This window comes from Periophthalmus magnuspinnatus, chromosome 10, assembly GCF_009829125.3.
Source record: "Periophthalmus magnuspinnatus isolate fPerMag1 chromosome 10, fPerMag1.2.pri, whole genome shotgun sequence".
NCBI lineage: Eukaryota > Metazoa > Chordata > Actinopteri > Gobiiformes > Gobiidae > Periophthalmus > Periophthalmus magnuspinnatus.
This window is the reverse complement of record NC_047135.1, coordinates 14,527,769-14,551,955: the sequence shown is the minus strand read 5'-3', so window position 1 is coordinate 14,551,955 and position 24,187 is coordinate 14,527,769. Positions and strand designations below refer to the sequence as shown.

The window sequence follows — 24,187 nt, the reverse complement described above, 5'->3', positions numbered from 1 at the left end:
TGGTGACTGAAGGCTTCCAGATATTGTAATGGTCAACTGTTAAGATTAACTGTTAAATCCACTTTCTATTGAAAAAAACGTCGCCCCCTCTCTCTGTAAATGCTACTGCCAGGCTCGTCATTTTGACCTTAAAATGTTCATCTTAACCTGCTCTACATGATCCTGGGGTCTTTATTTCGCAATTTTGTCCCTAATTCAAGATATGAACATAATAATAATAACAGACAAATCAGGTGCCTTTCCCCGAGCTCACTTCAGCTAGCGTTAGCAATAGGTTTAATAGACAGCATTGTTAATCGTCCGCCTCCAGCTAAACCAGCAATGTGGGTTTGAAGGGGCATCACCTTCAACAGCCCCACTTGGAATGGCTCTTTGGTTGGTATGATGCTTGCGGTCAAAATTCCAAATATAGAATACAACTCCAAATTCATCACTATAGCTGCTAGCCTTGACAAGTTTCATTTGACTGGAGCCAAACGCTATGGGTGATGTCACACTCTCTTAGTCTACTTCTTTATACGCTTTGTGGTCTAGAGCCAGAACTGAACATGCTTGTCCAGTCAGATTTTCAGTGACACACATGAAACAAAAGAGCTCATTGATCACCTATCATTTACAGATCAAATCAGTTTCGTGTAATGCTTCACTCATGGGCTCTGCAGAAATCTGCCATCTTTTTGATGTGATATTTTTGTCCTTTATTTTCTCATAAGCAGCCATATTTGTTTTGATAGAATGGACCATGCGTGTCCCTGATTGGCTAATCCACCTGTCATTCATACCCATCTGAACTTGAGGAGATTCACCGGTGACCAGACTCACATCTTTATAAAGTATTGAAAAAGTGTGCATTCTGGAACCCAGGCAAATTGGGTTACTGTTTTGTATTCTCACCAATGTAGCCTGACCTGTATTTTTACAGTGCAGTGGGGTCTATGGCGGTGTAAGCCTGGTTCATTCTGTGTCTGTATCCCATAAGCCCTGTGTGGAACAGAGGGTGACTGGACATGCTGCTTCTCTCCTCCCTCTATCTGCCTCTCTATCCATTCTTTTCTCTTACTATACCTCTATCCTCTCTTCATTGTTCTCTTTCTGCCTCTCCTCTCTCTCTATCCCCCATTTCATCCATCCTTCTCTCGATATATTCTTTTCTCTCTTCCCTATATTCATCTTTCGCTCTGTGGTCTCTGTCCTTCCTTGTGTTCTCTCTCCTTCTCTGTCCTTGTGGTCTGCATTAGTGTCTCATTCTCTTCTCTCTATTCTTTCTTTCTTGTGGTGTGTGTCTCTGGCTAAGCCTCTTTTCACCCCAATTTAACACCAATCATCCCCAGCACAATGCACCGCAGCCCTGCTGTAACCTGTGCACACAGCACAGACAAGATGGAGGGATGGAGAGAAAGAGGGATAGAGGGAGATGACGGGGAGAGGGCCCTGCTCTGACCTGTGCACACATCATAGACAAGATGGAGGGAAGGAAAGAAGGAGGAAGAAAGGGAGGAGAGGGCCCTGCTTTGACCTGTGTATACACCATAGCCAAGATGGAGGGATGGAGAGAAAGAGGGAGAAAGGGAGGAGAGGGGCCTGCTTTGACCTGTGCTCACATCACAGACAAGATGGAAAGAAGGAGAGAGGGAGGAGAGGAGAAGTGGGCCCTGCTGTGTCCTGTGCATGCAGCAAAGACAAGATGGAAAGTAGGAGAAGAAGAGAGAGAGGGAGGAGAGGACAAGTAGGCCCTGCTCTGACCTGTGCACAAAGCACAGACAAGATGGAGGGATGGCAAGAAGGAGAGAAAGGGATGAGAGGGCCCTGCTGTGCACACAGCAGAGACAAGATGGACAGACGTAAAAGAGAGAAGGACAGAGAAAGGATAGAGAGGAGGGGAAGTTCAAAGAAGGAGGTGAGAACAGAGAGAGGAGAGGCTGAAAGAAGAGGTTGAGAGAGAAGAGGCCTGTAATGGACCTGACCATATATTGTGTTCATATCATGTCATAGCATTTGAACAGTTTCTATATGACACAGATAATATTGTGTTCACTGTAAACGGTAGAGGTTGGAGTATTGGTATCAAAGTATTGATATATGGATATATCAATACTGACTGAAATATGGGTATCAATACTGTTATGCAAATGTAAAGCTAATTAACATATGCAAACTTTAAGGCTAGGGATCAATCTTATACATAAAGACCATTGCTTGACTTTGAGTCAAAGGGGAAAAAAAAAACAGAACTGTTGGCCCCACCTACAAGCCTTTTACTGTAACAAGCACCATATGTTTCAATTTGGGAAAATGTCTATAGAATATTTTGTATGCATTTTGTATTATGTTTATGACCCAGAGTCTGAATCTTTGGAAGAACATTGGTAAGGAAGGACTGTGGGCGGGGATAGGTGGTTGGTCAAAACAGATTTTTTTTTTCAAAATGCACAATACAACTTTGAGTAAGATGAGGTTACAATTGTGTCTCTGATAATATATTGCGAATACAGATTATGATTATAATCTGTGTACTTTGGGCCTATCCACAGCTATCAGGATATTAAAAAGTAAAAAAAAAAAAAGAAAGAAAAGAAAAAAAGAAAAGAAAAGAAAAAGGTTAATGGTGTTTAAATGGTTACAAATGTTCCCTCAGACCTCTCCTCTGGTACATCCCTTTGACACAGACTTTGTCCATGTTGATGGTTATTGGTCGTACAGTTTTGGGTCTTTGTTGTCTCCTTGAATTATGCAAAACATCTCAGGTGGGTGACATCAGCCGCTGACACTGCCGTCGCTGCTGTAACACAGGTCAAACAGCCACTTAGCCTTAGCATTAGCGCCTTGAAGAGTGGACAGTGTAAATGACAGGAGCGGGGATGTGGATCACGCTAGCATAGGGTTAATAGGGTCAGCAGTGCATGTTTATGTGCTTAATGATAACAGCTTTAATCCTTACTTCATTCAAAAAGTTCATATTTGTCAGTCCGTGGGTAAAACACCCACATTACCTTGTATGAATGAGGGATGTAAGTGGTTAGAGAGGCCATAGGCACACATTGGCAGGCACACTTCTGTCAGGGCACTTGTGGCTATAAAAAAAATCCTGTATCGGGAGGGAATGAAAAATCTATGACATTGCAAGGACATTTGAATTAGAATTAGACTTGTTTACAGTGGTTCAGATGTACTTCTGAAGGATAGGAAGAAGTACTGATTTTTTTTAAGCATCACCTGGATTATATAAAATAAGTGCAGGTCAAGATCAAATCACTGATCAAATCAAATGTTCAAATCATTTAAAGGTACAGTATATAACTTTCTGGATGTAGCATGTCATCTACATGATTCCATGTAAACAGAAAGTTAAACTCATACTTTTCAACATTTTCCATGGAGATAATCAAGTTTTATGTCATACTGTGGAATATTGCTGTCAAATGACAACATTCCCATGGAAACAAGCAAGAGGCCCTAGATTACAGATTCACTCACAGCAAAAAAAATAACCACAACTTTTACTTAAGTAAAGTTAAAGTAAAGTACTGTTACATTGTACAATATATTACTCAAGTAGGAGTAAAGGTCTGGGGTCTGTACTCTGAGAAGTGCATTTTTAAGTAAAATTTAGGCAAAAAAATTAGGCAATAGTTATATCACTCTAAAAATATGGATGAACTCATATTACAATTAAAGTTGATTCATTCAGATGTTTTCATTTAATTCACGTAAAATTTCTCTTTTGTCTCACCCCAGTACAGATATATTGCATAAGTGGTTCTTGAGGTCAAAATAAGTTTGCTGAGTACTGTCTACATCTAATTATAAATCTTTTTTTGTCAGAGAATCAGGATGTGTGCTGCTAGCATGCTAGTTGCAGTCAGCTTTATTGTCACAGCAAAACTCCGCTCTAGTCTCTGAAAGTTGTAAAAGTGCTTATAAACTCATCAAGGTGAATAATTAGGATGCTCAGAATGCATAAGGTAAGTGAGGAATAACTTTGGACCACTGTAAACTGTTTAGTTTACTGTAGTTCTGTTTTTTACATTTTTAAGACAGAAAAAATCAGGTGCAGCACCTTGAAATGGTAATGAATTGTATTTTAATTTATTAAAGCAATGCCGATGTTAGCTTAAAAATAGACCTGCATACATGTGAAACTGAAATGCCTATACCTACACACCTCTGCTCTCCGCGGCGGCCATTTTGGTGCAGCATGATGACAGTTTCCTGCTCCTGTCCATCAGCGCTAACGAGAGCTTTATTAATCCCACAGGCTGTCGCAGAGCCGTTAGCATGTGGCTAATGTGTCTGCAGCTGTCAGTACAATCCAGTTAGTGTGACGTTCATTTAGCATTAGCATCACGGCGTGGGGACATTTATGGACGTGCTAATGATCGCTAGCTCACGGGTTATTTATGAGCTACACTCTGTCCTCTGCTCAGGCGGCTCTCTGCATGCCTGTGCAGTATTCCAATCAGGTGTCAAGATTTAAAATGATTTACTGTCAACAGATATCATTATGAATAATAGAGTCATTGGAATTTGAAACATGAGTAGAATGGCATAACTTAAGAAAATAAAACTTAGCATAAAGCCTATACAATTCAGCTGTAGTTAATTTAGTATTGACAGATAGATGGGACTGCTTCCAAATCTGAAAATATTCTTTATAAATAAAAAATAATAGACAGTAGCTCAGTTGGTAGAGTCTTCAAATCCCACTCTCGACATAAACATCATTGGTTGAGTGGTCATATCCACTGATTCACAGGTTGGCAGTACGATTCCAGCTTCCAAAGATGACTAATGTTGTTGTGTCATTGGCCAGGACATTTAACCCATCTTTCCCCCAATGTCTGCGTACAAGAGAGTATGAGTGTGTGTGTGTGTATGGGTGAGTGGTTCCTTCAGTGCCTTGAAGGTGAAAAAGCTCTATATAAAAATGTGAACATTTACCAAAATGTTTCTCATTGTGTTCTTGTGCAAGACACTTGCCAACTTGCCTCTGTGAAGGTGTTGTCCTCTTTCAGGTAAAATGAGAGAAAAATTCCATTACAAAAACATTACATTTAAATAGAAGATTCAATCTGATATAGATGAAAAATATAAATGATAGACTAAGATGAAAACTTCCAACCTTGGGAAATTCTTAACTTTAATGTTATTGTCTTAAGAAAGGAATTATCTTTTATTGGAGCATCGAAAATTGAAGTAGTGCAAAATAAGGTGCATATTAGTGCTGAACGATTTGAAAAATATATCTAATTACAATTTCTCTGACAAGCATTGGGATTGCGAGTAGATTTGTGGTTTATGTTTTAATAACTGGTTTCTGTTCAAAGTCCACATTTTAAAGACATCCAAAAGAATTGACAAAAAGAATGAAATCTGAACTGACAAACTGTGAAAGCACTTATAAACTCATACTGGTGAATAATTAGTATGCTCTTAATGCGTAAGGTAAGTGAGGAATAACTTTGGACCACTGCAAATAGTTTAAAATGAACTAGTTCTGTTTTTCATGTTTTTAACACAGTAGAGATTAGGTACAGAACCTTTAAACGGTAATGCTTAGTAATTGAATTTGTTGGAGCAATGAAGAAGTTAGCTTTAAAAATAGGCCTGAAACTGAAATGCCTACACACACACACACCTCTGCTCTCTGCGGCGGCCATTATGGTGCCTTATTTTGCATTTCATTAACAGTTCACTTTTTAAACACATTCAGAAGAATTGACAAAAAGACTGAAATCTGAACAGACTAACTAATACAACAATCACATTTGAGAACACATTTGTACATATGTAAACTACAGGGTTAGATGTTTTTATGCAGAATAAAACAGGATAAGGCAGGATAAGGAGCAAATTGTGTTTCTTGAAAAAATGCAGCCTTTGTGATTTGCTAATTCTGTCCATTCAGATTTTGATAGTAATTATTATTAACCCCATCTCAAACATTATATAATTGTAGCTTCTGTTTAAACATTAGCACAATAATCCCATTCAGTGCATTTTACTCGAAAGTGACTACTCAAGTTGGGATAAAAACAAGCTATTTTGATTTATAAAAGTAATATTTGTCAGTATACATTTGTTATATCCTTAAAAGCCTTTCCTTCCCTGTCCCCTCTTACACCTCTGGTCTCAGTGGTCTGGTCTGTGGCGCTGTGTGGCTCTCTGTGCCTCTGCGTGATCGGCTCACTCCAGCATGGAGAATCTCGCGCTCTAATTACTGCTCTCAAATATAGATTTTTCATTTGCTCTGTGATTTCCACATGAAGCAGGCGACCTTTTTTATTTTTTATTTTTTATTTAATGTGTCACCCACAAATTTCACGCTTTATAAAACAGTTTGCAGCAAATACCAGGGACCGGTGCTCGTCTACGGAGGCCTAACGGGGACAATTTAAGGTGTTTGGCCCACACTGATTATCAAATTATACATATGGACCATGTTATCGGAGGATTATGGGGATTGCATTTGGTTAATAACACAGTATTGATCCGTAGGATTACACAATGTCGCTTCTGATAATGCAGGCAATACATAACTAATGGAGTGTGGAAATGCAATAGATTTTCCGCAATTGGAAAGCATTTAGCTGGATTGGTGATTATAAATTGTCCCAGAGTGAATATGAGAGTTAAAGCTCCAGTGTAATGCTTTAGTTAGGCCTTTTAAATTACTTTTGAACATAGATTTTGCACTTTCATGTTGGAGAAATTAAAGCTGCGGTGTGTAACTTTCCTGGTGGGGGGTATGTGATTTCCTTGAGATGTTACTGCTTTGCTTGGAGTGTTCCACAGTATGGCATTTAACAAATCTATCTCCATGTTAACAAGCAGGGAACACCACTAGCTCAAGTTACAGGCCGGATCTTTTTATTCTTTGAGACCTGCTGAAAAGGCTGAGGGTTTATTTTTAACACATTCATTATTTCATGTGAACAAAATTCAGCGTAAATCTGTATCAAAATAACTACATCTGAAGCTTTATAACACCTCAAAATGTGCCCAAAATACTTTACAAGTACATAAATGGTTACTTAAACACTTTAACTTAAGTTGTGTTCATGTGGTACTTTTACTTTTTCTTGAGTATTTTTTTGCTGTACTTTTACACAAATAACAAAACTGAGTACTTCTTCCACCACTGCAAATAAGTAAATTGTATTGCCAGTGTGTATTGTTAAAGCAGAACTGTGAGGGGAAAAAAATCTGATCACTACACACTGTCTTCGTCTTATTTGAAAACATTGGATCTTTTGTAAACTTGTAAGTATGACACTTTAGGATGAGATCTGATAGAGCGTTCAAAGGTGGTTCACCCGCTGCACTTCTCTGTCTGAAAAAGCTGTTCTAAAGCTGTGCCAGTTTCCAAATACTTCAAGTAATGTGCTAAAGGATTTGTAAGAGCTAGTACAGGAGCTACATATAAAATCCATATTACGCTATTTTCTGATCTATGTTATAATGTTTCCCCATCACAAACATACCTGGAGAAAACACTCCATATTTCTACTTCACTAGAATCATTTGGATAATTTCACCCCTGGAATTGCCAGTCCCCACTGAACAAAAGGTAAAAACTATCAACTACCACTATCATGACACAACAAGGCGGAACAGAGCATTTTGAGCTTTGGCCATGTAGGCAGACTAATAATAAAGTGTTACTCAAACATGTGTGAATGAAACAAAACACAACTTCAGGTATGTTTTTGATGAGGTAATAACATTATAACATGGCTTAAATCTTACAAGAGTCCATTTTGTTTGATATGGGACCTTTAAATATACACAATTCCTTCTCTAACTGTTTGAAAATCAGGTATCTTAGCTTTAATGCCTTACTGTAGAACATTCACTTGAAAAGTTCCACAGCGCAGGTTTAATTTCACTGATATCTCATGGCTTCAAGGAATGTTTTTGGCACTAAAATACATTTGACAGTTAGAAATACTGCTCTGCAAATCTCACCTGAATTTCCACGGCACTTAGCTGTTTTGTAAATGAACTCTCCAAGTGTATTCTGAGTCACCATCTTAAAATTACCTCAGAATTTGGGACTTAATTACATGTCTTAACCGAAAAGTGCATTTTACAGTCAAATTAAAATGCCTTCCCCAAACCGGCGTCTCATTACCACTGGAAAACTCTTTATTTTTTGTGAAAACTGAGTCGGAATCTTCATTAAACCCAATGTTATGTGCACAGGTGCTCCGACGCATGCAAAAGTACACGGATACGGAAATAATACGGAGGATAATTCATTAGTGGTAAATAAACAGAGATGTGGAATACTGGCTCTGAGTAAACAAGGGAAGATATCATCAAACTTTGACCTAAATCCAAAGCAAAGTTCATATTCAGTTTACTCCCATGTCAATACTTCACCCTACAACCTTGTATTCTATAAATACACTCACAAGGATTATTAGGAACACCATACTAATACGGTGTTTGACCCCCTTTCGCCTTCAAAACTGCCTTAATTCTACGTGGCATTGATTCAATAAGGTGCTGAAAGCACTCTTTAGAAATGTTGGCCCATATTGATAGGATAGCATCTTGCAGTGGATGGAGATTTGTGGGATGCACATCCAGGGCACGAAGCTCCCATTCCACCACATCCCAAAGATGCTCTATCGGGTTGAGATCTGGTGACTGTGGGGTCCATTGTAGTACAGTGAACTCATTGTCATGTTCAAGAAACCAATTTGAAATGATTCAAGCTTTATGACATGGTGCATTATCCTGCTGGAAGTAGCCATCAGAGGATGGGTACATGGTGGTCATGAAGTGATGGACATGGTCAGAAACAATGTTCAGGTAGCCCGTGGCATTTAAACGATGCCCAATTGGCACTAAGGGACCTAAAGTGTGCCAAGAAAACATCCCCCACACCATTACACCACCACCAGCCTGCACAGTGGTAACAAGGCATGATGGATCCATGTTCTCATTCTGTTTACGCCAAATTCTGACTCTACCATTTGAATGTCTCAACAGAAATCGAGACTCATCAGACCAGGCAACATTTTTCCAGTCTTCAACTGTCCAATTTTGGTGAGCTCGTGCAAATTGTAGCCTCTTTTTCCTATTTGTAGTGGAGATGAGTGGTACCCGGTGGGATCTTCTGCTGTTGTAGCCCATCCGCCTCAAGGTTGTGCGTGTTGTGGATTCACAAATGCTTTGCTGCATTCCTCGATTGTAACGAGTGGTTATTTCAGTCAACGTTGCTCTTCTATCAGCTTGAATCACTCGGCCCATTCTCCTTTGACCTCCCTCTAGCATCAACAAGGCATTTTCGCCCACAGGATTGCTGGATGTTACTGGATGTTTTTCCCTTTTCACACCATTCTTTGTAAACACTAGAAATGGTTGTGCGTGAAAATCCCAGTAACTGAGCAGATTGTGAAATACTCAGACCGGCCCCTCTGGCACCAACAACCATGCCACGCTCAAAATTGCTTAAATCACCTTTCTTTCCCATTCTGACATTCAGTTTGGAGTTCAGGAGATTGTCTTGACCAGGACCACACCCCTAAATGTATTTAAGCAACTGCCATGTGATTGGTTGATTAGATAATTGTATTAAGGAGAAATTGAACAGATGTTCCTAATAATCCTTTAGGTGAGTGTAAAATATGCTTAAAGGAGCTCTGCCTGATTTTTACTGTCTTAAAAATATCAAAAGCAGAACTTGTTCATTTTAAACTGTTTGCAGTGGTCCAAAGTTATTCATCACTTACCTTATGCATTCTGAGCATCGTAACTGATAAAGAGTCACATTTTTATATAGTGGCTCAGTGGTCCTTTGAGGCATTTTACATCAGGGAACCACTCACCCATTCACATACACATTCATACACCAGTGTGTGCAGACACTGAGGGCAAGGTCGGTTAAGTGTCTTGCCCAAGAACACAATGACAACATTCATCTGTGGGAGCTGGAATCACTCTTCCAAACTATGGGTCAGTGGATCTGACTGCTCCATGTCGAGAGTGAGGTCGAACCGCCAACCTTCAGACAGCACACAAATACTGATCTTGTCACCCTAATTTCACTATGGTGAGTTTATAAGCACTTTCCACAGCTCTCACAAGGCCTATATAACTCTAAGGAAGATTCACTTATGATCCACAAATGTTGACCTTATCATTACTAGGCCTGGTTAGCACCTGGATGAGAGACTGCTGGAAATTCCAGATTCCAGAGTGGGGTGCCAGTGGCAAAAACTGTTATTGTGTCCTGAGGCAAGACACTTCACCCACATTACCTAGTATGAATGTGGTGTGTGTGAGTGTTGGTGGTGGTTGGAGGGGCAGATGGCACTGTCAGTCTGCCCCAAGGCAGCTGTGGCTACAATAGTAGCTTAACCCCAGCCAGTGTGGAGTGAATAAATAATGCACTGTAAAGTGCTTTGGGTGTTTTGAAAGGTGCTGTATATATCCAGTGATTAATGATGGATTAATTATTTGTTTGGGACTGGCTCCACAAACTTGTCATATTAATCTTATGGCTTAAAGTCCTTTCAACTGACAGCAATCTAATCTTTGGGGCTGAATAATGGCACCATTTTATGAAGCTTTTGTGAACAAATAATTTCAGATGAAGATGGTGAACTTAATTAACCATAAACCAGGTCAACAAATCTTCAATCTGACAGCTAAACAGCAAATTCCACCTGAGAATTTTGACCTGTCCTCTGCTCAGTTAAACTATAAAGACTATTATTGGACTATCAGCTAAAATGGTGATAGTCCAATGAAATAAAGTCCACTTTTCATTCAAATGTGACTCTCTTTGATATCCTACAGTAATATTGTTGTTGTCTCTCCTCTGTATTGGTTTTGAAATGAAGCATCCGCACGCTCTTATTGTTTGGCTCAATAATCCAATATTAATAATAAGCTTATGTTGGGTACGATTCAGTCACACTTTGAATCTGCTTGTGCTCCAGATGCACTCGATTATTTTACTGATGATGTAAGGAGAAATAATATAAGGACGAATGCATTACAATATCATTGAGATGCAGAATGGAGCTGATGCAATGAAGCTGTGAAAAAAAAATAAAAAACTGACAAAGCCTATTTCATTGTATCATGTTAAAGTTACAGTGTGTAACTTTCTGGAGGTGGCACATCACCAGTATGATATAATGGAAATGGAAAGTTAAAACCATACTCCATAATGTTCTCCATGGAGATAGATATGTTTTATGCCATACTGTGAAATATTATAGCCAAAGAAACAACAATTTCATGCAAATGAGCAGAAGAAGGTCCTTCTCCAGGCCAAATAAGAGTCAGGTTTGTGGAGATGCAAGCCCACTCACAGTAATAAAATGGAGCAATAAAAACACAACCAAAATGAAAAAAAACAAAAAAAAAACAAACAAAAGAGCTGGCTAAAAAGTGACATGCTGTGGCTTTAAATATATGCTGCTTTCTTTGGAAATAAAGTGGTAATCTATAACACATCATGATTTTACATTTTGTTCATTTTGCACCATAAAATAATCTGAAATAACTTTCACACTTATTATTTGACACTGATGCAAAAACAATGTGAATATGAACAGGTTTTTAATTTGAAGGAATTTTGTAAGATTTGACTATTTCACTTTATATCAAATATAAGTAACTTTTTTTTGCACTATTTAGTGATAAACATCAACAGTTTCTTATTTTACATTATGTGCATTGTAAACTGCAGTATTGACCTCCAAATTAAAATAATCACCATTATTGAACCCTCAGTAGTAACTGCACTAGTTTGGGGTCTTTGTAAAGGTAACACCCTATAATTTTACCCACAGGTGTCAGAATCACTGTAAGTTTGTCTGCTGAGCATTTATACACTTTGGAACACACATAAAAACATTTTTTCTCATCCTCGCCAAAAAAAAAATTGTGAAAATGAAGGTGTAGAAAGCTGCAGTAGGTAGCTGGGGACAAAAATACACCATACCTCAACTGACAAGATTGTTGACCACTTACATTTCAAATTTGAGGTCAATACCTATAAAAATGAGAGTTTTACAATCATTTTATCATGAGTAAGTCCAGGCCTCTCCAAACCTATCCGAATGAAGACATTTGGAGAACGTTTGGAAAAAGTGCAATAACTTTTGAATGTTTCAACCCACAGACATCATTGAGGTCTCTACTGAAAACTCACACTGAGAGGAATCTGTATCTGCACACCCAGCTGCTCTATTACTGTACATTTATATATCATATCAAAACACAATATAATGTATATTTGTATATAAAATACAGTCAAAACAAGTGCTATGGGTCAAAATAAATATATATTTACAAACCACACACTGCAAACAATCAACAAACACACACACTTCAAAATGTAAACAAATACACACTGGAAACTAAGAACACACTGTACACTGTATGATTGTACAGTGAGACAGTCATTCTGCAACAGTGGCTCAGTGGTTAGAGCTTTGGTCCCGCAACCCGAAGGTTGGAGGATCGTGTCCCACTCGGACCAATTTCTGTTATTTAGGCAAGACACTTCACCCAAGTGGTGTGTGCGTGATAATTAAGTGGTGTGTGCGTGATAATTGGATGATTGGTGGTGGTCGGGGGGCGCAAATTGGCATTAGCTAATGCTAATGATTACACATGATACACATTTGACCCACAATTAAGTGAATAGCAGAATAAACCATGCTTACCACGCTTCAGGAAGAGCATCCAGTCCATCAAAACATAAGGTCCCTCTACTCCTGAGTCCACCATGAGATCTTCACTCGGTTCCACGAACCGCTCCGGGTCCGAGATGCCTCCAGTTTAACTTGTACAAACATCCACAGTGTCCTCGGTCGCGCACTTCCTTGGTTTTGTCCGTTTCGTCATGTTTAAAATGCAAAACGGCTGCGTAAAATTACGCAACACGCGCATGTAATTTTACGTGCGGATCTTTATATCCAGCCTTGTGTTTTTACGCGCGCAGCAAACTCCGTCTGTTTACGGTAAACCACTGCATGTCATGCATCAGCATGTTTCGCAGTTCATGGGCTTTAAGAGGAAAACATCACTAAACGTGTGTAATGTAACAGGTTGATTCTACAAGGGGGAGAGTGGAGCGTACTCTTTCAGTCATCTGTAACTCTCATTCACTGTCCGCGGCTCCAGTAACCCACAGCCCCCACCTTATTGGCCAATTTTGGTGTCAATCACAAGCTAACACAAGCTAAGTTTGTTTTGCGCTGAGGAATAAAGTTGGCGCTGTCAGAAGTTTATTATGCCTGAAACTGACAAAAGAATTGCAGAGAAGTGACAGAACAGATTTCACTTTCCTGCAGCAGATTGGACATGGAGGCTCTAGATTCCTTTGTGGACATAATTTCTTGACTGGATTATATTCTCTGGACCTTTACGGAACGAATGAGACCAACTTTGTGTGAATATGTTGATGTTTGACAGAACCAGAGCGCTCAATGGTAAGTGCAGTGCAAATCCACATTTCTGACTTCTCTGTAAAAACGGCTTTCCTGTCAGCACTGTGGTGATTATAGGTGTAAATGGTTTACATATTCAGAAAGATGAATGCCGTAGCTTTCATTTGATGTGTAGATTGTTTGTGTGGGTGACGCAGAAATACACGTACATTGCTGTAAAGTTGTAACGTAAAGGCGGGCCGTCGGAACGCTAAGTGGTTAATAATAGTGCTGTTTCACCACTCACTTCTTCCAATGTGTTTGAGCAAATGTAGTACAGATACACTGTATAAGCAGCTCTTGAGGTCAAAATAAGTCTGCTGTGTGCTGTCTGCATTTAAGTATAATGTGTTGTGTGTGTTATAAACTCATCTTGGTGAGTAATTAGGATGTTCTGAATATATAAGGTAAGGCAAGAACGTTGGACTACTGCAAACCGTTTAAAATGAGCTAGTTATTTTTTCAGGTTTTTAAGGCAGTAAAAATCTGATACACCATCTTTGAAAAATAGATAAGAGGGAAGGTGAAAACAGACATTTTCTGAGCACTCAAGCCACTACTCTACAATACAGGATTACTCAAACATGAATCAATAGAAATAAAACTCAAAAAGATAAGGATGTAATATACAAACAAAAAAAATGAAAACAAAATGATGTAATGAGTTTTATGCAATGACTGTGCAAAATACACAAACTGTTATTTGAATCGTTGTTTAAAAGACGTTTGAAAATGTTTGTCCAATTTTCCTCCAGAGACAGAAAAGACAATTTGAGCAAAAGTAAATGAGGAACTCCCACTGAGGAGTATAATGGGATTTCACTGAGAACAAATGAGAGGAGGAGAGAGGGGAAAGAGGGGTGGAGAGGGGGGAGGGGGGGGGAGAAAGAGAGAGATAAAGAGGGGTAAGAGAGGAGAGAAGATAGGGAGAGAGGAAACAGAGAGCACAGAGAGGGAGAGACGAATAGGGGCGGGTGAGAGAAAGGGATAGAGAGAGGAGAGAGGGAGAGGAAGATGAGAGACAGACAGAGAAAGGGAGGAAGAGAGTGAGGGATGAGGTAAAAAGAGGAGTTGAAATAGCGAGGAGGGAGAGAGACAGATGGGGTAAGAGACATGAAGAGAGTGAGGGATAAGGGAGGAAGGGAAGAGAGAGAGACAGAAAGAAAGGAAATTAGAGAAAAGTAGAAAGAGGGAGAAAGAGAAGCAGAGAAACAAAGGGGGGCAAATGAAAAGGAGGGATAGAGATGAAGAAAGGAGACAGGGAGAGAGAGTGTTGATGACAGGAATAAGGAGAGAGAATGAAGGTGATCTGGTGAAAGAAAATCTGAGGAAGAGTGAGAGAAAAGAGGGAGGAAAAAAGGAAAGAGGGACACCAAGAACAGACAAGCTAAAAGAGAGGGACAGGAGGATATGAAGAGAGAGGGGGGGAGAGAGGGAGGAAAGCCATAAAGAGAGGGAGAGGATAGAGAGTCATATGAATGGAGAGAGACGGAGAGAGAGAAAGAGCCATGGAGAAAGGGAAAGAGTAGAGACAGGAGGGACAGAAGAGTAAAATAAATAGTTGATGTTTTGTCCCATTGTTACAGAGAAATAACAGAGGTTGCTACAGATCTGAGGCATATTAAATAAATGTTACACTTCACTCAAAACCTCACTACACAAATGTTAGTTTTAAATATTTGCTCTAAACCAGCACTAAACTATTACTAAACCAGAACTAAACCAGGACTAAACCAGGACCAAACATCCTCCACTCTACCTCTACTCCTGTAGAGTAGATGAATATAAAATTGGATCACAGCTCTGTGTTGTGCTCTACACATAGATTGTATATAGAACTGGACATAGCTAACATGCAAGCGGTGAGCTCCAAACATGAATTAAGAACGAAGTGGTTCCTTTGAGCTCTGGTTCTAATTCACTTTCTATTAAAAAATGTTGCTGCTCTCTTTGTAACTGCTGTTGTCTGGCTCGTCATTCTGATATTAAAATGTTCATATTAACCTGCTCTACATGATCCTGGGTTTTTTTGTTTAGCTATGTTGTCCCTAAATTAAAATATGAACATTAATAATGGGCCAATAAGGTGCCTGCGTTCCCCGAGGTTGACAACAGGTTGATATCATAGACAAGATGGTTGGAGCTACCCTCTCTGGGCGCTCTCTCTCTTCCCTCTACTCCTCCTTACCCTCCCTCTCTCTCCCTTGTTCCCTCTCTACTCTGACCACTCTCTCCTCCACTCCTTTCTTCTCTTTCATTCTTTTTCTCTACTTCCTCTCTCTTCTACTCTCCCATAGCCGTACTTCTCCTCTATTCCCTCTCCACCTTTGTTTTCTCTCTTGTCACACTTGTTTATCCCTTCCTTCACTTTCTCTCCCTCTTTTTTCCTCTCTGACCCTTCTCTCTCAATCTCTCACTCCTTCTACATTCTATTGTAGAAGTTTAAAAGGAAAAAAATGAAATAAATATAGCCAACGTCTTCAGACTTCAACATGAAACCTGCTCATCAACATTACATAATCTATGAAACGTGTGGATGCCCAATCGGAGCTGAAATCGCCGTAAACCTGGTCACTACAAAGAGCTAGCTTGAGTTGTGCCAAAATGAGTACGCGACTCTGCCAAATCCTACCCATATCACCGATTAAGAGATTAAAACTGGCGAATGAAGGAAGTTCGTAGCAATGGGTGTGTACCAGTGGTGAAAACAGGAATTTTTTGGCAAAATGGCATCTTGAAAATATGTGATTAACGATTGCTCAAACATACTCCGAATTCAACTTTTGGTGAGAGGAAATAACTAACATGATTAAAAGCTCTGAAAAGAAGATTTTTAAAGTTTTGATGCTGTCGTAACACCAGTGTTGGGTGGACCAAAGAGGTGCAGAACTCGGGGCAGATTTACAATGTTTATTTACAGTGAGTGAATAATCAAACAAGAGTTCATTAATCCGACAAGGAGCATGGAGCAGGGTGCGAGCCAGAGCCCAGGGATGCGTCGGGAGGAGCAGAGACTGGAGCAGGGAACCGCCAGAACCAGGACGAAGACAGGACCGGGAACAGAGCCAGAGGAAGCCGAGCCGGGACGGACCGGAGAGCGGGAGCCAGGACAGGAGACGTGAAGCAGCTGGGACCCAGGACGAGACAAGGAGGTGAAGGTAAGGAGTTGACTGTACCGGAGCAGGAATGCGGAGTCAGGATCAGAACCAGAGACCCGGAGCTGGGAAGGTCGGGAGAACCAGAACCTGGGAGGCAGCAAACTCCAATTAGTATTGAAAAAGGTAAGTAACAAAAGTACAAAAACGGAGCTAGAATAGTCACGTTTGACGCACGGACGATCTGGCACCGAGTGTCTTCTCCCAGCTCCTCTTATCCATGGCAGGTGGTGATGATTGCCCTGATGGGAAGCAGGTGCGCGCGGGAGGAGCCGGGAGCTCCGCCCAGCTCCAGGTTCAGGCCAGTGAGGGAGGAAGAGAGAGCACACAGGGAGGCAACACAGGAGTGGAGATACATGCCTCATGACAGATGCAGTTAATAAAATGTATTTTTGTGCCAAACATCGACTTTTTTCATTTGATTATGCTTATTTGACATTTTCTCAAACAACAGTGTCTGACAAACGGCACATTGCTTTCTTAAGGAATGTGTTTATGATCTGTCTAGACAAGCAATTTCATGTTTTTCATAGAAGTTATAAAGAGCACTTAATGAAGAACTGGAGTGCACACTCACATACAGACACAACAAAGAGTTGTGATGTCTTAAAGATTGTGTCAGTTAAACTTCCTAGTCTCCTGTATATCCACCACAGCAGCAGAAACACCTGCCTCCTCAGCCTCTCCATCTCCTCCTCTTAAACTTTATCAGTGTCTATAGGGCCAGGGGAGATATTTTCACAAACAAATACATCAGACTCTCCCCTTATTAAATCATTGACTTCTCTACCTGCTAAAGTCTAAACACCAAAGTTTATGCTAGTTGCTGTTTGTATTACTATGACAGTAAATCTTCTCTCTGGTCTCTGCAAGTTGTGAAAAGCACTTATAAACTTATCTTGGTGAATAATTAGACTCAAAATGCATAAGGTAACTGAGGAATAACTTTGGACTAGTGCAAACTAGTGCACCTTTAAAATGATGAAGGGTGTGCCATCTACTTGGTTGTCTTGGTGATGTTATTGCTTTCTTGGAATGTTCCACAGTATTGCAATGTACTATCCTTCATTTATTCCATTACAGCTGGGTCATTTATTATGCTAGCTAAAAATGACCTACAAAAACTCGGGGTTGCCTTTCTACATATTTGACCTGTACCTTAACTTGGTTTGCCTCACTTGCTTGTCTCAGTAGAACAACCAGTGTAGTGCCACACTGTGGACAGTTAATTTAACAACATATATATATATATATATATATATATATATATATATATATATATATATATATATATATATATATATATATATATATATATATATATAGTGTAGCCGGATGGTGACAAAGAGAGGAGACATTGAGGACAGTTACAAGTACCTTGGTATCCCACAAGCAAATGGCAACCTTGAAGAGGAAACAAGGAAAGTAGCCATGGCTAAATGCCTCACGAGTAAGGCAAGTCCTAAGGAGTCTGCTCAATGGCAAGAACAAGACCCAGGTAATAAACAGCTATGCCCTGCCAGCAATCAGATACCCAGCAGGAATCAAAAGTTGGCCGAAGGAGGAGATACAGACCACAGATGCATGGGCAGGACCCAAAAGCTCCTGCCCATGCATGGCGGGTTCCATCCCAAATCCAGCACCCTGAGACTGTATGCGAGCCGAAAGGAAGGAGGTCGAGGATTAGTGAGCGTGAGAGCCACAGTCCAGGATGAAACATCCAAGATCCATAAGTACATCAAAGACAAGGCCCCAACAGATGATGTGCTCAGCGAATGTCTCAAACAGTGGAGCGCAGAGGAAGGGGTGCTGGAGGAACTGTCATGGAAGGACAAGCCCCTGCATCGGATGTACCACTGGAACATAACTGAAGTGGCTGATATCAAGAAATCCTACCAATGGCTTGAAAGAGTTGGATGAAGGACAGCACAGAGGCACTCATCCTGGCTGCACAGGAGCAGGCCTTGAGCACCAGAGCAATAGAGGCCCAGATCTACCACACCAGACAAGACCCAAGGTGTAGGCTGTGCAAAGAAGCACATAACTGCAGGGTGTAAGATGCTGGCAGGGAAAGTATACATGGAGTGGCAAAACCAAGTGGCGGGCATAGTGTACAGAAACATCTGTGTAGAGTACGGACTGGAAGCCCCAAGATCAAGGTGGGAAACACCTCCAAAGGTAGTGGAGAATGACCGAGCCAAGATCCTGTGGGACTTCCAGATATAGACTGACAGAATGGTGATGGCGAACCAAGCGGACACTGTGGTGGTGGTTATGTTGAACATTTATGTTTCTTGCACTGCTCCTTCATTTGTGCATTATTTTTATTTTTTTGGTTTTGTCCTTCAAATTACATTAGCTTCAAATCATAAATCAGGTGTTACGTCCCAACACACTCTTTGAGTTCATCTTACTTGAGTGGTACTTTTCCCAATACTGCTTTATTCTTACTGGTGTAATTTCTTGGACTACTACTTCTACTTGATTGATGTTATTCTGATGAAAAGTCACTCTGGAGTACAATGTTAGGCTTCTCCACCGCCTCTGCTTTATGCTGTGCACTTTATTCTACAGATCTGTTGCTAAGTGTCTGGAGAAATTCAGCCCTCGCATGCATCATAATAAATGTGATTAGCAGTGATTTTAATAAAGCCTCATGATGACTTTAATGTAATTCTGCTCAAACTCAAACCATTACATTTTCCTCGTAATGAAAAACAATCACATTTATCCATTTCATTTCACGCACTGTTCTCAAAGGAGACGTTTGATTATGGAGCAAATGCTTTACACAAAAACAATGCTCTATTTGTAAATACAGATTTACAGGAACACTAGTGAGAAGATTTTGGTTATTTTTTCTGTGCTATCATAAGATTTGAGCAGTAGAAGGTTGAGTTTTGAACGGAATCAAAGATTGTTGATGGCACAGCTGCATACAGGAATCCTTCCCCTGGCCTTAGAAACTGGGAGGTTTTCTTTAGCTCCTGAAGAAGAAAGTTGGGAGAGGTGGAGCTCATTTTGTGTTGTATTGTCCATTTTATGATGAATTTAGAAATCTTTTATTTGATGAAATGTTCACCCAATGCCCTGATATGATCTGGTGTAATGACAACAATAAGATGAAATGTTTTTTTGTCTATAAGTTGCATAATTTCCCTGTAAAGCATGGAAAAAGTGGCTTTACGTGAGTCCATTGGTGTCTGGCATCTGGCCTATTGTATTTTATTGTATTTTATTGTATTTTGTTAATGGTGTCTTATAAGCCCATTTAATAATAAAAATAATGCATTCATGAATGTGCAGCTTTATAGTATAGTACATTTAGAATACTATTTTGAACATAATTCTGCTTTACAGTTTGGTTTCGATATTATCGTTTATCATCTATATTAATTCAACAATATATCTCACTTCAAAATGTGTTATTGAGACAGGCCCACAGCTTTAAGCCATTTTATAAGATTGCTACCTCCTCAAAAAAATAAAAATAAAAATAAAAAAAACTCCTCCACATGTTTGAGTAACCCTTTATTATTAGCCTATCTGCATCTCCAAAGCTCAAAATGCTCTGTTCCACCTTGTGATGTCATGAAATGGTAGTTTTCAAGTTAACACCTTCTTTCGTTTTTAATTCAGATTGGAAATTCCAGGGCTGAATTTATCCAAATTATTCTAGTGAAGGTGTATGAAGTTTAAAAACACAGTGGAGCTGTATTACCACATTTTCCATCTGAGAGAAAAACTCAGCCTAAATATGCAGGGTTTGTGTATTAAATACATGTGAATGTGTCATGATACCTGTATTATCTGTCTCCCTGTGTGCTTTCCCCTCCCCTACCTGTCTGAATCCGGAGCTGGGTAGAGTTCCTACTCCTCCCGTGCGCACCTGGAGCACATTAGCGCAATCATCACCACTTACTGTGGAGTACATGAGGGCTCGGCAGAAGACACTCGGGGCCAGACCGTCCGCGTATTCCTGCTCGTCTTCACCCTGTTTCCAGGACCGTCTCGGGCGAGACCGTCCGCGTGTCAACATTCCTGCTCTCGCTCATCCCTGCTCCTGCCTCTGCGCTCCAGCTCCGGTATAGTCACTCCTTTGCCTTGCCTCCTGTTCCGTCTTGGTCTCCGGCCTGCTTCCCGTCTCCTGCCCTGGCTCCCGCTCTCTGGACTACTCCGGCTCGGCTTGCCCCGGTCTCGTCCCGATCCTGTCCTCACTCTGGTCCTGGCTTTCCCGTCCCCGCTCTGCACTACGCCCATCTGGTCTGCCTCCCGCTCCCTGGCTCCCCGTGTGTGTTAAATGAACTATTAGAAACTGTATTTCACCATTTTGTAAATAAACACTGTTAACTTGCCCCGAGTCTGCACTCCTTGGTCCGCACCTGCACTAGCCGTTCCGACAGAACGGTCTGGCCATTATGGACCAAGCGGACTCGGGACCGGACCAGTCGCTGCACCCGGCATTCTCCCACCACAGAGAATTCATTGGACAACATGACCTGCCTACCCTGCTTACCTGTCTGTCTCCTGCTCACGGGCCTGTTCCCCACTTGCTGTCCTGCCCCGACCGGTCCACTCCCAACCTGTCCTCTCCTCGTCAGGACTGTGGTAGCTCCGCTGGACACCGTTTTCTGTCCAGGGACCTCCTCGTGTCCTCTGCCCCTCGTCAGGACCGCTGTAGCTCCGCTGGACACCGTTTTCCGTCCAGGGACCTCCTCGTGTCCTCTGCCCCTCGGTGGGACCCTTGCAGCTCCGCTGGACACAGCTTTCCGTCCAGGGACCTCGTTATGTCTTCCACCCTTTGCCTGGACCGTTGTTGCTCCACTGGACAGTCTTCCCTTTTCCCCAAATTCAGCCGGCCCGCACCAGTGACATTGTTTTCCCTCCGGCCGTTCCCCCTCCGCCCACCCGTATCAGTCTGTTGGGCCACCAGGAGGTGGCCCAACAGATGATACCTGTATTATCTGTCTTACTGTGTGCTTTCCCCTCCCCTACCTGTCTGAATCCGGAGCTGGGCAGAGTTCCTATTCCTCCCGTGCGCACCTGGAGCACATTAGCGCAATCATCACCACCTGCTGTGGAGTATATGAGGGCTCGGCAGAAGACACTCGGGGCCAGACCGTCCGCGTATTCCTGCTCATCTTCACCCTGTTTCCAAGACCGTCTTGGACGAGACCATCCGCGTGTCAACATTCCTGCTCTCGCTCATTCCTGCTCCTGCCTCTGCGCTCCAGCTCCGGTATAGTCACTCCTTTGCCTTACCTCCTGTTCCGTCTTGGTCTCCGGCCTGCTTCCCGTCTCCTGCCCTGGCTCCCGCTCTCTGGACTACTCCGGCTCGGCTTGCCCCAGTCTCGTCCCGATCCTGTCCTCGCTCTGTTCCTGGCTTTCCCGTCCCCGCTCTGCACTACGCCTGTCTGGTCTGCCTCCCGCTCCCTGGCTCCCCGTGTGTGTTAAATGAACTATAAGAAACTGTATTTCACCATTTTGTAAATAAACACTGTTAACTTGCCCTGAGTCTGCACTCGTTGGTCCGCACCTGCACTAGCCGTTACGACAGAATGAAACAAAAAATAACTCCAGGTATGTTTATAACATAGATCAGAAAATAGTGTAATATGTGCCCTTTAATCAACAGGACTCCCTTTTAGACCTATAATGACTGTCCAACAATGTCATATATTTTACACATTACAAAAAGTATCATCGTTTTGAGAATCTAGCAAATAGCGGTTGCTATAGGCATTAAAATAGCTTGGTCCAGAGTATACCAACCAGAAAATCAAATTTTTTGGTCTTATTTTCTAAAGATCCAAAATGATTTTATTCCCCCCCAAAATTTTGCAATTACGAAAACAAGCTTCAGCCACTTGACATCAACTCAAAGGACTGTGTTGTCCTAGAGCCTTCAGTGCTCATGTTACATGCTTTTATGAGGCTCTCTTTAGTTCTTTTACTTAAATGAATATGTCCATCTGTTCTGTCTGTCTGATGTCACAATGTCAGGTGTACTTGAGTTATGTGGTACAATGTAATCCTGGGAGGAGCTGTGACTGTGGTGCTGAGGAGAACCAGTCTGGGGAACATCCAGGAGATCTCCTCAAAGACCTGCAGGTCAAACATGGCCCTGGTGCTTGTGTGTGACTGAGGACGTGGGCCATGCACAGTGGTTGCACTCTGGAATAGTGTGGGTGGCGAGGTCTGACCAGGGCACTTGAGATGACAAGAGCAGCTATGAGAGCATCACCAGCAGCATCACCAGCAAACCTGTCTCCAGCTCTGCTTCCAAACTGGACTTCTGCTTCTAGATACAATTTTCAGAAGAATATATAAATATGCATACAACAGCTATAAGACTGCGACAAGACTGGTCTGTAAAGTGTAGCCTATTGCTTACTATGGATGAGAGGAGTCTCGTCCTGTGCCTCTTCGTCACATCATTTTGCCATCAAGTAGAAAACTGCAGTTGTTTAGATAAAACTACAGCTTTGTCTGAAGATTAATGACAACAAAAAAACGACAAACTGAAGCAAAATGGCGCCTCTACTTCATAAAATGCATCAAAAAAATAAAACACCCCAGAACAACATTTATTTGTTTTATCTACAATACAAAACCACTTCTACAAATAAAACACTAGTAAATGTGTGCTAAAAGTCCATTTAAAGTTTGCTAAAAGTTGCCGAAATCACTTATAAAATGTTGTTTATGCTCCTCTGCTGTTGGAGGTGTCTGGACGTACTTGCCCCTCCCTTGACGTGCGCACTTCAGTCATTACCGTAATACATGTAGTAGCATTGGAAAGCGCCAGGTCTTAGCTTTGAGCAGCAGTTTGAAGTGTGATGATTGCACATTCTAATATAGAGTTACGATAATTTGAAAAAGTGCTGATAGCAACCAGGAAAATTGCAGGATCAAACAATTACATTTTTCGAATGCGTATCAGCTAAAAATGGAAAGAATCTGGAACCTGTTCTGGCAAACACTGGATCAAATGAAGCCCTGTCCAAAGATTAATACACAGTTCACTCTTAAAAGACCAGTTATTTGCTACTTCTCATTTCTACTACCACAGAAAATACATGGCTTTGCTAAATAGGAGTAGAGCAGGGAATAAATGTGAACAACTGGACTAAACCAGGTCTAAACCAGGGCTAAACCAGGTCTAAACCAGGACTAACCATGACTAAACCATTAGCAACTTTTCAGCAGTTAGCAGTTACAATGAACTTGATTTGACCGCAGAAATGCTCAGATTTGATTTATGAACTTAAAAATGACAGGAGACTACAACACGTTTGCCTGTGACGCCACAAAACTGGGAAATTCTAACAACTAGCTCTAACTTTTAAGACTAATATTGTGTAAAACTCTAAATAGATTATTTACCTGACATGTCTGGCCGGTAGGACTTGGGCTCAGAAGGAGAGAACTTACTAAACACAAATTCATCAAACAAGCTTCAATAAATCAAAATACAACAGGTAGGTGTGTTTTGAGTGACTAGGCCTGTCACCGTAATTACTATTTCAACTTCTCATTCAATACATGAAAGCTAGAACCTTATATTTTTGGGCT

General features: G+C 41.1%; 1 protein-coding gene across 1 annotated transcript in view; it reads right to left on the bottom strand.

Moving 5' to 3' along the window:
- The window catches only part of il1rapl2 (interleukin 1 receptor accessory protein-like 2), a 226,860-nt gene extending 208,306 nt beyond the window's left edge, over positions 1-18,554 (bottom strand). The window contains exons 1-2 of the mRNA XM_055224668.1: positions 18,509-18,554; positions 16,634-16,702 (exon numbers count right to left, since the gene is read on the bottom strand). Coding sequence (XP_055080643.1) covers positions 16,634-16,702; positions 18,509-18,554 — 115 coding nt within the window. The remainder of the gene's footprint in view (positions 1-16,633; positions 16,703-18,508) is intronic.
- Between the last annotated feature and the right edge of the window lie 5,633 nt (positions 18,555-24,187).